This window comes from Eurytemora carolleeae, unplaced genomic scaffold (assembly GCF_000591075.1).
Source record: "Eurytemora carolleeae unplaced genomic scaffold, Eaff_2.0 scaffold321, whole genome shotgun sequence".
NCBI classification, from domain to species: Eukaryota; Metazoa; Arthropoda; class Copepoda; order Calanoida; family Temoridae; genus Eurytemora; species Eurytemora carolleeae.
The window spans coordinates 268,249-284,897 of NW_019396506.1; the positions used below are offsets into that span (position 1 = coordinate 268,249).

A 16,649-nucleotide genomic window follows, 5' to 3' on the forward strand; every position below is an offset into this window, starting at 1 on the left:
TTAATTCATATTATGTTTTACTGGCTTGAAGTGCCCGGCGTAGCTCTTGAAATTAAAAAAACAAATGAAAAAAAAATTTCGAATTAAAAAAAACTAAATTAAAAAAATCAAATTTTGAATAAGAAAAATAATGGTTAGCCTATGTTACCCATGGGTTCCCTCAAGAGATGCCAGCCAATTTGGTCCAGCAGTTTGGACAGCTATAGCTAACTTATATATATAATAATATAAAAATAATTTAATATATATATATATATTTATATATAAATAAAGCTCAACTAATGTTTGACTAAAGAAAAGATAAAATTTGATATTCTTACTTTGCCTCTTAATATTAGGGATTGTTTAAACCCCAATTAAAGAGGAATATGGACGATTTACAATGGTCAACTTTAAACCTTGATCGGTGAAATATTGAGGAAGATATTCTTTTCTAAATTTTTCTATCCTAAAATGTTAATTTCTGTTAATTTCCAGTTTATCTCTCGTCTCTGCTGCATAAATCCGCCAGTTGTTTCGTCTATTTCCTCGGCAAATGTTAAATTTTGCATATTAAGTAAATCAAACTCGTAAAGAAATAAAACTTTTACCCAAATTAGACTTTGCAGAAAGGCAAAAGCAACAATCCTTGAATATTGAAAAATCCTTGAATATTGAAAAATCCTTGAATATCTCTTTATCTCATGGTTTCCAGGTTCAGAGAGAGGATGAGTGGAGAGGGAAGGGTAGAGGAGGTGGAGGAAGGATGAGTACTGACAAACATAGAAAACAATTGGCTGAACTTGAAGCTCAACTAGTTCTAGCCTCTCCTCATCTTCTTTTCCAGGTTTGAGCTAAATCTAAAATGTATCTAAAAATGTTTTGGTTTTAAAATCTAGGATCCCATCTTGAGAAAATATCATGTAACTATTTCAAATTTATTTCAGTCTCTCGGTGGGAGGATGTATTCCCAGAGTTTTTCTTTTTGAATTACCTTGAAAATTAAGTGACGACAATTTTAATGACGTTCTTAAACAAAACAAAAACATTATTATCAAAACGTGTGTCAATTCAAGATTTAATGGTCAACCTTTGTCCGAATTTAATGAATTTAAGCCGCGTCTCGCATCCCCCAAAAACCAGTTACAATTAAGCGCCGGCTTAAATCTTGAAAAATTGAGTACAACTCTAAGTGGAACCATCCATATTTAAGTTCTCAAATTCTTTAAATTCGGCCTCTTGATATCTTACGAAAAGAAAGGCAACATTTTGTATAGAGCTATTCTAGGTTTAAAAATTAAAAATGTTCTCAAGTTTATAGAGTCTCTTCGTTTCTACAGTTGTTCATAAAATCCAGGACTCACGAGATAAAATGTTTCTAGGTTTCCTCGAAATCCGGGAAAACTTTCTCGTTCTTCCTGAGTTCCGAGTTTGAGAGATCTCAATGGGTGGAAACTCTAAAAACTCTTCAGTCTAACCTTCCTCCCAACACCTCACAGGTTTAAATATACTTTTACAGAAAACTCAAAGTTTTCGTTTTTATCATGCACAAGCATGCAAATAAATACAATTACATAAAAAAGCACAAAAGTCGATTTAAAACTGCATTTTTCATATCTTTATATGCTTTTATTGATCAAATTTCTATTTAGTCGATAAAAATTAACTTAAAAATGTTATGTTTGTATCTCTAGGCACACTCGCTATCCATGGTTGAACTGCAAACCTGGATATCGTCCTGTAGAAAGTTTTTAAAGACGAACATGGGCAGCTTTCTAATGAGATCTGCTAGAGACGAACCACTGCTTATAGGTAATGGTCAATGGACAATTCTAGAATAAAATCTTAAAATATTTTCTAATCAACAATCCTCACTATAGCTTTACTTTTCTAATCCCTATATATTTACAACCTGATGGTAGTAACCTTCGATATTTCAAACTTTTTGATCTAACGGCATTTACAGTTTGTACAATAATGTTTAGGTGACCTTCATATAAATATAAAGCAGCTGAGTGGGTTAACTCGTCATGCAGATCTATTTGTGGTGGCAGAAATAGATTCATATGGACATTATTTTAGAAAGGTGGGTTTAAAATATTGTTAGGGTGCACGTGGAAGTAAAGAAAGAAAAAAAATTGCAAATTTTTCTTTTGTTTCAAACAAGAGTTTGAGGGCGCTTTAGCCTCTTTTTCTCGTAACAATGTAGCTTAAAACTGGTTTTCAAACCACCATTATTAATAGTGTACACTGAGAATTTTCGTGGATTTTTCAATTTTTTTTTTAATCGACATTTTTTTCTTGGCATTATATTTTTAATTCCCACAAACCCTTCCCAGGCGCATGTAAGTTATAACCGCAAATTAATTACTACAACTCAAAGTTTATATATTCATAAAAACACTTATTACAATGAAAAGTAAAAATGTAAATGTTTATGTTTAGATAAAGACAAGAGCTCAAACTTTGATTTTTAAAAAACATTGATTTCAAATTCAAATTAATATTTAGGTTAAGACTCGAACCATGACTGGAACCCTGGAACCTGTTTGGAATGAAGAGTTTACGGTAGAACTAGAGGGATCAGAGAACCTTAGACTTCTTGTATATCAGGTAGACAGTAGACAGTAGACAGTAGACAGTAGACAGTAGACAGTAGACAGTAGACAGTAGACAGTAGACAGTAGACAGTAGACTGTAGACAGTAGACAGTAGATATGTGGACAATAGACAGTAGACAGTAGACAGAACAGTAGAGGGATCTAAGAACCTTAGACTTCTTGTCTATAAGTTAGACAGTTGACAAAACTTAATTTTAAAGGAACAGATCACCATTATCAAACTCTAAATCTATAATCCTTAAAGACTTAATTTCAAGTGACTCTTTCTTATATGAGGAATATCCGGTACACAACAGTACTCTTTATACTGAACATAAATTATGAAGTTATCAATTTTCTTCATTCTACTAATTGATTATTTTAAATTGCGGCTTTTCAATAAAAGCGGATTTATTACAACATAGAAAATGAAGCAAATTAGGATAATTATATACTTTTCAAGGTATAAAAACTACAATATCTTCCACAATAGGGATTAAAGGGGTTCGTCGTGAATCTGACATCTTAATAGAGGGTCACCTGAAATCTTTGAAACCTGATGATGCAGACCTGCAGAAATTTGATTTTTGCCGGATAAAGATTTAAGTCTAAGTATCAAAGTAAAGTAAAAAAAAATAATATCGTTGTCATTTACAAAATAAATAAAACTGTGTATCAGTCTATCAGATTCCATGGTTTTATATTTGATCAGGCTTCCGCTAAATTTGAAACCTATATTTTATTGGTTGAGAATAATTCTGAACGAGGGATACGAAAGTGTAATGTTATAAAAATGAGAAGGGTTTATATCCTGGGAACGGTAGTATCTGCGGTTTTGCGATTTTACAGGGTGGTAAATCCGTTGTATTAAGGGAAGATTAACACAAAGGGATTGAGTTTTTGCCACAAACTCTGAGGCTGAATTTAAAAAATTTGAGCCGCGGCTCAAATATGGTTGGTTCCACTTAAAATTGTATGCATTGTTTCAAAATGTAAGCTGGCGCTTAATTGAAACCGGTTTTTGGCGGATTTAAGACGCGGCTCAAATTCATTAAATTTTGACACTGACTTCCTAATCCGTGTATACTTTCAACTCAATTTTGTAAAAATTAAGATATTTTCAAATTGTGAATTCTGTTAGATCAAATAATTCAAGTCTGGAAATGTTAAAGCTTTACATCATCAGGTTTCGGAGATTAAAAAATATGAGTTTGGGGCAAAGACTTTATTCAATATTACTTTGTCGTTTTTTCTAACTTTTCGTTAATTTAAAAAACTTTTATTACTTCTGATCTAAAAGCATGAATAAAAGATTGCAAATCAAGAAGAAAATAAGAATTTTATTTAAATTACAACATTGAATTAAACACATTTTATGTTCATTGATTTTGATTTTAGAATTATTGTAAAAGTTAAAAAGTTTATTACAATAACTTAATTGTAGTGATAATTATCTAGATAATTTGTTTTGAAATTCATTCATATCAATTCATGCAGCTGCATATTTTTTCTTTCTGTCCTAAATCGTTTGGTTTGCTGCAGTTTAAATTCACCAAACTGAATTTTCAAATCGTTTTATTCAAATACAAAATAAAGGTCGTAAGAGTCTCATACCTTGTGGGTAACCCTGTTGATGAAATATAATATTTTTAACGTTATTTCTAACTGAGACCAATTAATTAATGTGTTAGCTAGTAGATGTGTGTCATTCTATGAGACTATTGAAGCAAGTTCTAAGCTTTTCACTAGATTTCTTTCTAATATATGCAGAAATGACCTGAACACAGTTTTTGGCAGAAATTTATTTTCCATTGCAAATGATTGTTCTGTAACTCTTTCTGATCTTAGTAAAATGTTAGTTAAGAAACAAATGAAATATTTTGATGTCCCATTGGACAATGCATGGAAAGTTCCGGTTTTACAAGAACTTTTAAATACAAGAACCTAATAATTTATATGTTGAAGGATTCAATGATTACGAAATAACTGAAATGATAAATATGTTATGTAATGAGTAATGAAAAAAAGTAGAACAATTATGGTTATATAGGAGGGTGGAGCTCAGGGCGTGGGGCTACGAGTTAAAATATATAAGTATGGTTATATAGGAGGGTGGAGCTGAGGGCGTGGTGCTGCGAGGACGGGCTTGTATGGAACTAAGCAGAAACTGGATAAAGACTGAATATGCAGAGCAAAGAATAAGTATAGGTAAAGAAAAATTATGTTTGGACTTTGCAGAACAGCTGACTTCTGCATGGCACTTTTTTTATCTTGTAATTTATACATATAGCTAACCTGATTTTAATATTTTGATATTTCAAACTAGGAATTCTGCAGGGTCAAAAGGTTAAGAATCACACTAATATGGCTTGTGAAAATATTGCTTGTAAATATATGGCTTGTGAAAATATGGCTTGTGAAAATATTGCTTATAAAAATATGGCTTGTAATAATATGGCTTGTGAAAATATTGCTTGTAAAAATATGACTTGTAAAAATATGGCTTGTTAAAATATTGCTTGTAAAAATATGGCTTGTGAAAATTTGGCTTGTAAAAATATGACTTGTAAAAATATGGCTTGTGAAAATAGGGCTTGTAAAAATATGACTTGTAAAAATATTGCTTGTTAAAATATTGCTTGTAAAAATATGGCTTGTGAAAATTTGGCTTGTAAAAGTATGGCTTGTAAAAATATGGCTTGTGAAAATATGACTTGTAAAAATATGGCTTGTGAAAATATTGCTTGTGAAAATATTGCTTGTAAAAATATGGCTTGTAAAAATATGACTTGTAAAAAAATGCCCTTTAAAAATATGGCTTGTAAATATAAAGGGAATAGAAAGTAAAAGTTGTAGGCAAGTAATTAGTTCCCATTATCTATGTTTTTACAAATAAAAAAATTTTAAAGTATTTAAAGAAATGTTTGAAAAAGAGAAAATTTTTTTACAAAGATAACATCTTATATATATAATGTGCATCGCTCAATTATATGTTCGCCAAACGGCTGAGCCAACTTAGCTGATTTTTTAGGGAACCCCGGGGGTGACATAGCACTTTATCAATGATAATAATTTAAGACCAAGCGGGGTAACTATGGGTAACCTGGACAACACCGGACACTAAAGTCTCAACATTTGAAATTTCTTGAAATTAGAATATTCAACTGCTATTTGATTTAGGAGATGTAATACTGACCTGTGAAATCAAGTTTGTTGGATTTGAGGAAACAGTTCGTCGAGTTCCTCAATCTAAACCAGCAGGACTCTTCAAAACTCCAATTCATCAAACTACAAGGTGGGCTTATTCATGTTTAAAAAAATTATATTTAAAAAATTTGTATTTTAAAAATAAGTATTTTAAAAATAATATTTAAAAATAATATTTGAAAACAGGAATATAAAAATACCACTGAAATAGTAACTAACTTAAGATATCATAATGAAAATTATGACAACAATAACATGAACAGTAAAGATGGTAATTCAATGATATTGATAATGCTATTGATGTTGATGTTGATGTTGATAATGATAATGATATAGATACTGATAATACTATAACAATAATAATAACAATAATAACAATATTAACAATGTCTTGCAAACATCGGAAATACAGTTGATTTAAATGTTCCATGTGTGATTACAATAATAACAATGATAATGGTAATGATAATATTAACAGTTATAATTAATAATAATAATAAAAATAATAATATCAATATTAATGAAGAAAGTAACTATAATCCTTAAAATAACATAGGAAGGAGAAGAGAGCAGTCCCATTTATTATAACCTCCTGTGTTAGAGAGGTTGAGAGAAGAGGAATATCAGAGGTGTGTACTGTATACTGTACATAACTCACATAACATTTAGTTTAAAGGGATTTATCACGAAATTTCAACCATGTTTCAAAGAAGGACTTAAAGGGATCAATTTCACAATTTCAAAATTTTATTTTATATAGAACTGAGTACACTTAAAACTTTGAACTTTTTTTCCTAATGTTGTTTTCTACCCCACCCCCCCCACCCCCATTTTATAGTAGTCGTCTCATATATTAATACAATGAAGACGACTTTTGATTTCTATTTTGATTTATATCAAGCTGTTTAACAGCATGGATCCACATAAACATAGAAGTCAAGAGAAGCTATCTTTTTAAGGAAGCTTCTTTTGATTACTTAATACTTGTAAACTTGTAGTTCGAAAAAAAATCTGGTTTGCAATCAAAATTGAAATAAAAAATTCTACTCCATTGTATTGATAAAATCGGGCTACCACTGTACATTATCTTGATATCTTGAATAACCCAAGGTTATAATGCAAGGAAATTTAATTGCAGTTGCGTATACTCTGCTTACATATTAAAACAAATTCTCTCTGGGCGGAATTTGTAAACAAGAATAGATGCATCAGTGTAGCATCCGAGGAGGTTAAAAGCATTATAATTTTGATAATTCACATAATAGTTTCTTTTAACCTGAATATTTCATTGATTTTTTATGTGAAAGATGGAGATGTCAGGCTGTGACATCCGTCTTGTGTCTACAGTACCGCCCAGAGACAGTATCACTGCAGTACAAAGATGCGTACACCTCTGAAATAAAAGGATCTTTGCATTATAACCTTGGAATAACCATTCTATTTATATCTACATTGTTTGTTAGAAACAGAAAAATTCAAAATCCCATAATTAAGGTTGGTATATATCGTGTGAGTGGCAGTTCAGCGGACATGGTTAAGCTAAGGAAGGCCTACGAATCTAATCCATATGAGGCAGAACAACTCTTAAAGGTAAGCAACAAATAGAGATTAATTACAGTGGAATTCGTCTTCATATAGATTCCCAGGGCCTTTAACTGAGGGGGGGGGGAGCGCGTTGCCCCCTCCTGAAGGATCAGATGCTTAAACAACAAATCAACTTTTCATAGAAAATCAATGATTGTTAGACAGAAAGATTGTTTTTGTGTAGTTTGTTAGAATATAAAACAAAATTAAGCTAGAATAACCAACGTTTAAGCCATGCCCATGGTTCTACCGAGTTTCTAAATCAAAATTTGAGGCAAATCGGGGTCCCTGAGGTATGATCAGACTTCTAAACAAACATGCAAAGATTACTACTTTATATATTCTAAACGTATAGGAATGTGACATACACTCTGTGGCTGGTATATGTAAGCAGTATCTACGAGATCTACCAGAATGCATATTCTCATCCGAGGTTTATCTCAAACTTTTCCAGGTAAAATCATTTATCATGCTATCCATATGATATTATGCTTGAGAAAAATGAAAAGTGGATTAATTGATTGCTGAACTGTTATCCTACAATATTTTGGATGTAAGATTGAGTAATTGATTGCTTGATCTACAGCTTACCGAATATATAAGTATTTAATTGATTTATTAATTGATTCCTTGACCTAGAGTTTACCGAATGTAGATTGTAGAAATTTGTTTACTTGATTGAGTATATTGATTGCTTGATATACAGTATACCGAATCTATAAGTATTTAATTGATGGATAGTTAGGTCGACCCTAAAAGTCTGATTGATCGATTGATTGATTTCTAGGCCTACAGTATACCTGATGAAGAACGAAGAACGAAGGCCTATCTTCAACTTTTCAGTTTGCTGCCACAAAATCCAAACCAGGTCATTTTTATCTCTTTATTATAAAGTTGAGAACATGGATTTTTTAGATGATGAAACTTTAATGTTTATTTCTAATTTAATTTCGAAAAAAGGTGATGATGAATTTATAAAAATATATTTTATTTTTGATGTAGGCTTGTATCGTCTTTCTTATAGAGCATCTAGTCAGGTAAATAGTTTTCTTCATATAAACTTTTTTAAATAAAAAGCGAGCAGTTAAAACTTTTAACGAATTCCTCCCCTTCTCACTCTTCTAGAAAATGTTTAAAATCAATGACTTAATTTACTCCCTGGTTTAGAGTATCCCAGATGGAATATCAAAATAAAATGTCTCTTCACAACATGGCGACTGTATTTGGACCAACAATGCTGCACGCGGGATTGGTAATCATCATTTTCATTACTTTTTATCGTACTTAAAGAGCCAGTCGTATAATTTCAAGTGATCCTGCTGAGGGTCATGTAGAATTCACTAGGGTTTCCTTTAAACATTTAGCTCATCAATGATGTTGAAGATATTGTTGCTTTTTAGAAAAACCTCAATTGGAAATAATCATTTTTTTAAGGATTTCTCTTCCATCCTTGATCAGACAAAGATAAAAGGGTACTGTTGTGAATCGGACATACTCTATGAATGGAGTTAATAAATGGAGAGAGAAAGTTTAACCTAAATTCAACATTGTATTCAAGATAATTGGTTTATTTCATTACGAAGTACAAAATTCTAATTCTTAAACAAATAAAACGACTAAAAATCATCAGTCAACGTTGACATTTTAGTACACAATTTTGATGCTTTTGTTTTTCTATTTACACAAAATTTGATCAAATGCACGAAAACTTTAGAATCTTTAAGTTTTATCCAAATTAATAAAAGTAATTGTTAAGGAGCGGGATAAGAAGGGCGGAGATCTCCTTGCAACGAGTACAGTTGATGTCATGGCACAGTCGGGGATACTTCATTTCTTTCTTACACGTAGAGCCAGGGGGGATCCAATACAGATCAACGATAAATCATTGTAGTTGATCAAGAAGGATCCTAAACAAATCAACTATAAATCATTGTAATTGATCAAGAAGAGATCCTAAACAGATCAACGATAAATCATTGTAGTTGATCGAGGAGGATCCAAGATCAACGATAAATAATTGTTAGTGATCAAGAAGAGATTCTTCACAGATCAACGACAAATCATTGTAGTTGATCAAGAAGAGATCCTCACAGATCATCGATAAATCATCATTGTAGTTGATCAAGAAAACAAATTCTCTGTCCGTGATCTTTAACAGTTTTCTAATCAATGTTTAATTATTACTTTCTTCTTTAATCAACGATATTTATTTCTGCTCATTGTTGCTATTTTGTTCGACGATTTCTACTGATCTCAAATACGATATTTGCTTTGTCTTCGTTTAATGTATTAAAAGCAGTAAATATTATCTTTTCTTAAAGCAAATTATGCATACATACCCCAGTGAGAAAAATAATTCTAGTTTTACCTATATCCTTCCCACCACATCCAACAAATATCGAATAATTAAAATCAATACGAAATTTAAAACATTTATTTGGAAAATAAGAACATTAATAAACTTTAAGTTAGTTCTCTATTCAACTTTTTTAAACACAGTTACGTCAAGCTGTTTGTGAGATATTTCTAACGTTCGGTTCTCTTATTCTAAAAAAAAAATACATAAAGTTAAAATTTCTTTTGGTTCTGAGATATTACGAAAAACATTTCTTTGGCATTGATGGTGTTATTAATGTTAATTTTTAACAGAATCTGCAAGTCTTTTTGTTTAAAATATGTTCTTGCCTGTGCAGTTAAAACTTTTGCTAAATTTTACAATATTATGAAACAAAACAATCAAATTTTTCTACATTTTTACACTATATTTTAAAACATCTTAAAACTTTTTTATCTAAACCTATCGATATTACATAATTGATATATAGACAATTTAAGTTTGTGTTTCCACTTTCATTATGGTAGAAGCAACAAGACTAAAATGTTAAACTTCAAAATATTAGATTTATGTAATTGATATAATGTACTTTTCAACTTATGATGCATAAAATAAACATTTCAGCGTACTTATTTTTCAGTGAAACAAAAATGATAGGAAGCAGAAAAATGTAAATGGGGGGAGGGAAGTACCAAAAAAGAAAAGAAAAAATTGATAAATCTTAAAAATAGAATTTAAAAATAAATAAAACGAAAAAAAATAAATAAAATGAAAAATAAAGCATAATTCGTTTATTATACACAGGGTTACTCACAAAGAATGATACTTCAGAGACGACTGTATACGGAATTTATACTGTCAGACTCCTTATTTAGGATTCCACGCAAATGTAAACTTATTTCTTTCGCACGTCATTAATTATGCCAAAAAAGACTAAAGACAGAGCTGAAAACTTTAGAATGGAATCTCCTTAATCCCAAACGGTATTAATCTGGAGATTAATAACAAGAGGAGAACAAGCATTGTAATCTCGAGATTAAGAAAGAGAGAGGATGAAGCATTGATCTCGATATCCAGCTCAGGAGACTTTATTTAACATTGGAATAGTCATACAGTGAATTTTAAGAACCCATCTTTCACCTTCGCCATATAAAAGAACGGCCGTAGCTTCTACCTTCTCCCTGCTAAAGAATCCGTCTTCCACCTTCGCCCTGCAAAAGAACCCGTCTTTTACCTTCTCCCTGCTATAAAGGACCCGTCTTCTACCTTCTATCTGCACATAAGAATCCGTATTCTACTTTCTCCTTGTCTTCTTGTTTAATGCTGAAAGATACAGGGTGTCCCACGAAACATGACAGAATTGGTGAATTAAAGTTTAGATTGTCTTTCCATAATTTGTTAAGTTGTTTGATACCAAAGATCAATAAAAGTATTATATGGGAGTCATGCTATATTAAAATTGATTTCAAAGTAAAAGATAATGAAGCAAAAGGTGCTATCTCATTTGGACTACTGCCGTTTGAACTATTGTTCATTTGAACTATTGTTCATTTCAACTACTGCACGTGGGACCACGTGAGATAGTTTAAATGAACAATAGTTCAAACGAGTAAATATATTGCTCATTTGAACTATTTTTTAGTTTTTTTGAACTATTAAAATATTATTAATGAAATAAACAAAAAATAGTTCAAATGAACATAAAAATAGTTCAAATGAAAAAAAAATAGTTCAAATGAACATTAAAATAGTTCAATTGGGCAAAAAAAAATAGCTAAAATGAACAAAAACATAGTTTAAATGGACAAAAAAATAGTTCAAATGAACAAAAAAATAGTTCAAATGAACAAAAAATAGTTTAATTTGAACTATTTTTTATCTAACCTAACCTAACCTAACCTAACCTATTTTTTGTCCATTTGAACTATTTTTTAGTCCATTTAAACTATTTTTTTTTTCATTTGATCTATTTTTTTCCATTTGAACTATTTCATTTGAACTATTTTCATGCTCATTTGAACTATTTTTATGTTCATTTGAACTATTTCATTTGAACTATTTTTCTGTTCATTTGAACTATTTTTATGTTCATTCTGTGTAATGTTTATCTAATTAATTGTCATGAATATAACTATGAAGATTATAAAAAAAATGTTAAAACTGAATTGGGGTAGAAAAATAGTTCAAATGACCAAGAAATGCGTTGATTTAAACTACAGGATATGACGTCATGTCAGTAGTTCAAACGAACAATAGTTCAAACGTACCATAGTTCAAACGGCAGTAGTTCAAATGAGAATCCACCCGCTGGGCGGTCTATCGGAGGTGGTGTATTTTTCGACCTACGCAAATCCGCTATACTCCACTTCTCCTACGCCAAATCCGCTACACTCCGTATCGAACCTACTAGCACGCGGTTTCACAGCGGATAAATGGACTTGTGGCCGCAGCGCCCGGTCCTCTTGCAGCTGTCCTAGCCGCAGCGCTCGGCCCGCGGAAATGGTCTTAACAATAACCTTATAACCCTAAAATATAATACAAAAACAAACAGCTGGCGTAGTTCCGATATTGCAGTAGGTCGGAAAGTTAGTAGGTCAGAAGTTCAGTAGGGGGTGATGAATTGCGTATAGACGATCGGACTCGAGGAGAAGACCGGAGTAAAAAATATTCATCACGCAACCTCCCACCATGGAGCTGAGGAGAAAAAAAAACATGTAACCTTGGTTCCATTTTTTTCAGATTATTTAGACCGTTAAAGCTGCGGCCACAAGTCAATCTAGCAGCTTTAAAATCACGTTTTAGTAGCTGTCGGATGTGTAGTATAGCGGATTTGGCGTAGGTCAGAAGTGGAGTATAGCGGATTTGCGTAGGTCGAAGGATACACTAGTGATTTGTAAACGGCTCTAATTTAAGAAGGGCAAATATTTATGAAAATCCTTGTCTAATAGCAGTGAAAAAACATCAATCACGCAACCTCGGTAGTTTAGAATATCTAGTTTCTTAAATCTACGCGGCATAGATCATGTGCAACAATTGTCTGATTTTTGTTTGGAAATTTTGAAATCTTAAATTTACTATTTAAGGCGCCTGTTTGAAGAGCGCTTACAATTATAGGGTTATCAATCGATGTTTTCAATTTGAAAGCAACCCTGTTCACCGTGTAAAGGGCTTACAATTTAATTTTTAATTTTAATATTCGTCTATGAAGCATCGAAAACGAAATTATAAATCTTTTAAATTTGGTAAAATTTAGCCTCCTTCTTTGTATCAACGAAACTGTCGGAGACACTATAAGATTTAAACAACCTTGGAAGTATTTAATAATTTAAATTTTATTCAAATTTCAATATCTCAATTCTCAATTCAATTCTTAAGTTACAAAAATTGCAGACCACTTCATGGAAATCTTAATACAAGGTGCATTTGATGTTACTAATATCTTGAGAGGCAATGTCAGAAGTAGAGAACGATTTTTGGACCCCCCCCCCCTCATATCAAATTTGTACATAGATTTTATATGTTAGACGGATAAAATTGGCCATGTGGCCGCAGCGCTCGGCCCCTAGCCTGTCCTAGCCGCAGCGCTCGGCCCAGAAAGTGTCTTATCCTAACCTAACCCAAAATAATACTAAATAAATACTAATTCAAATTCTTACATCGTTAAAATCGACGAATTCGTTTGAAAATTGTCATTTATTCGCATTTATTATTGTCTAGCTTATTTCCTTAACCTAAGATAACTGTGCCGTCCTTTTGAAAATTCATGTTCGTCCATCGTCTAAATCGACGAATAAATCTTAATTTTCATCAAAACTGGAAAAATTTAGTCTCTATGTCGAAAAATGAAAACTTACATATGTCATTGACTAACTTGATATCAAAATGTCGACACGATTTCTAAGGATAAGGTAAGTATCTAGACAAAAACAAAATTCTCTAAGTCGAAAAATAAGTTTAAAAGGATAAAAAATTCAGGATATGAGTAAAGAAAATAGATGATGCATGAAATTCTTGATATTTTGATTTTCGGTTGCTCTGTTTTCAAAATCTTTCGACCAGAAAAGATAATAACAGGAAGATTTATATCAAATACTGAGCATCCAGAAAAACTTTCAAGGAATAGTTCCATGATTTTAAGGCATATTTCCGCACACGGCAAACTTAAACGGTCTCCAATAATTTTTTCCAATCACAATATAAAATTTTTCACATATTCAACGACCTAAACAATCATTTCACGTCAGAAGGGTCCATTTGAATGAAATTAGAACATCAATAAAAATATGATTTGATACCTAACTCTACCCATTTTCAGTAACCATAAATTTTGACCTTCAGAGGAGGTCATGAATAGTTGAAGGTCAACTACTGCTAGGGTGTAATAACATTCTTTTACAAAATAGGATCCTTTAAATAAAATCAAATCGAACACTAAACATGACATTATACTTAGTCTTAACAGATTGTGACATATTCGAGAGCATAATGGAGAAGAGGTCAACTTGGAGGTCGGATATTTGGGTTTATTTTGGCATATTTTTTATTTGTTTGTTTAAAGTATTAAAAATTGTTTGGTTATGCTGAAATGAATGAGTTGGTGTGAACCAATTGGTATTTTCCCAATTTTTTAAAGTTGATGGAAGTCATAATGGAGGTCGTTGACCTGTAGGGAGAAAGATGGACCGGTATAGTTTTCTAACGTATAATTTTAGGACTCTCTTCTCCTTGTTTGCACATGCATCTCATATATGAAACAGTTGAATTCGAGGTCATGTACATTTAAAAAAATTGATGTCTGAAAAACGAAGCAACAGCAAACCTAATGATTATTAATCTTTTTTTTATTTCAGATATATGAGTTGATAGAGCAAAAGTACTAAAGCAATTGCATTTTATGATGAAAAATTGAGGTGAGTTTGTAATTTTCCAAGAATAATCGGAAATCCCTCAAAAACTTAAAAGTGATGAGGGATATCCAATTATTTTCGACCCGTTTCGTTAATGTTTACAGTTGATTTGTTTCCCTTTTTTTATTGGTTTCCGGTTTCAAGAAAAACGTTTAAAATCTTAGTATTTTGATCTGCTTCCTTTTTTTTGATCCGTTTCCGAATATTCCGTTTCCGGTTTTGAGAAAAAGTTATAAATTCTCAGTTTGTGGATCGGTTTCCCCTTTTTTTTGGTCCGTTTCCGCATATTTTTGGTCCGTGTCCGGTTTTCAGAATAAGTTTTAATTTCTCAGTTTGTTCAGTTCTCTGTCCTTTTACACAGTTTCCATTTTTATTTTTTATTTTCTCAATTGTAATCCAAAGCAAAAAAGTCTTTTCAATTCATAATATAAAAGAAAACCCACTAAAAATTTCGAAAAATCAATAAAGGAATTATACTTTGTCAAAAAACGGATATTAAGATAAGAAATCCTCAATCATTATGAAAAAATGTGTGTACAGCATTATACTACCTAGATCGCATAGTCAAGTAAGTTTTATTTTTAAGTATTTTCCTTATTTGATAAATTTTGATACCTTGCTGGATGTATTGTTTTTAGTAAAATAGAAAAAACGTTTTGCTAAAATTCATTCATGAACATTTTTTGTTCCGGCGCAAATTCTGCATTTTTGCGCATTTCTGTGAAATAACGCGCAAATTTCAGCATTTTTTGCGGAATTCTGCGATTAAAATAAATGATAAAATTCCACAAAAAAATGATTTTATTTTACAAAAAATGTTCAAATTAACGCAAATTCCGAGTAAAAACTGCATGCAAACAACAGAGAGTTCTTCCTAATAAAAGTTTTTAGAAAAATTTTGTTAAAGCTTCAACTTTAGTTTTGCGCGGAATTTTTTTCTCGGAATTCCGCATCATTCGTGCTTGTTTCCGCAAAATCAATTTTTGCGTTAAATGCGGAATTCTGCAACAAAAAATTTGCGGAATACCCAAGCAAATGTGCGCATTTTTGCATAATACTCTGAAAAAAAATTTGTGAAATTCTGACGCAAACTTGGATTTTTAAATAATGCTTAACACCTAAGAAATGGAGAACTTTTCGATGAAATTTCTTACAAATAATTTTTGATCTTCCTTGTTATCAGTTCTGAGGATCCATTTAATTTTGATGCGGATCCGCACAGGAAAAAAATGGATCCGGATCCAAATCCGGATCCAGGTCATTTCTTTAAGATTTACCGAAATTGTTTAACAAAAAATAATTTTCAAATTTTTGTTTTATTTTTTTCGCTTGTTTTTATCCGAAAACTTGATAAACCATTCAGAAATGAGGAAATTTTTATAATCTCTCTTTTTTCAAAAGTTTAGGAGTATAAAAAGTTGTTTTTGTAGTTTTTGGTTGATATTTTACCCATTGGATCATGATCCGTGGATCTACATATTTTTGCAGATCCGGATCCGGATCCAGGAAGCCAAAATCTTGAGGATCCAACGGATCTGGATCCGGATCCAGATCCTAAGCACTGCAGTTGGTATTGCACATAACAGAAAAACAAAAGTTACATTAAAAAGAATGGGTGCCAAAAAGATAGTGCTCTTTGTGATAAATAAATAAATGAATATGTTATTACTTCAGGACAACCATGGATAAAGAAGAGAAGATATCCCGTAGGTGTAAACCGGAAGGAAGCAGAGATAATGGAAGGATGATTACTTCTCTTCTCCCTCTGATGAGTGTACTAACACTGGACAATATGTGTCCTGATATTATCAGGCATATTCTTCAGGTTCAGATTTTATAATTTTGAGTTGTTTAAAGGGACTGTAGGCATAATGTCGGATAAGCAATGTTGCCCTTTAATCATCTGTCTCTTGTCTAATTATCAATGTCAAAGATATTTTAATTTTTGTTCTGGCAGCCATACTTCCTAAATTTCGTCTCTTTTCAAAATTATGATAATATTAAATTGAAAGGTGTTAAATATTTTTAGTTCCTGGA

The 16,649-nt window shown here is 31.5% G+C and overlaps 1 protein-coding gene across 1 annotated transcript in view; it reads left to right on the plus strand.

The window, feature by feature from the left end:
- Positions 1-10,333, plus strand: part of LOC111704542 (breakpoint cluster region protein-like) — a 35,813-nt gene extending 25,480 nt beyond the window's left edge. The window contains 14 exon segments of the mRNA XM_023476799.1: positions 695-826; positions 1,362-1,478; positions 1,674-1,791; positions 1,965-2,065; positions 2,491-2,592; positions 4,688-4,787; positions 5,760-5,874; positions 6,343-6,415; positions 7,281-7,376; positions 7,726-7,824; positions 8,158-8,238; positions 8,373-8,407; positions 8,538-8,622; positions 9,127-10,333. Coding sequence (XP_023332567.1) covers positions 695-826; positions 1,362-1,478; positions 1,674-1,791; positions 1,965-2,065; positions 2,491-2,592; positions 4,688-4,787; positions 5,760-5,874; positions 6,343-6,415; positions 7,281-7,376; positions 7,726-7,824; positions 8,158-8,238; positions 8,373-8,407; positions 8,538-8,622; positions 9,127-9,261 — 1,389 coding nt within the window. The 3' untranslated portion in view covers positions 9,262-10,333.
- Positions 10,334-16,649: the final 6,316 nt, after the last annotated feature.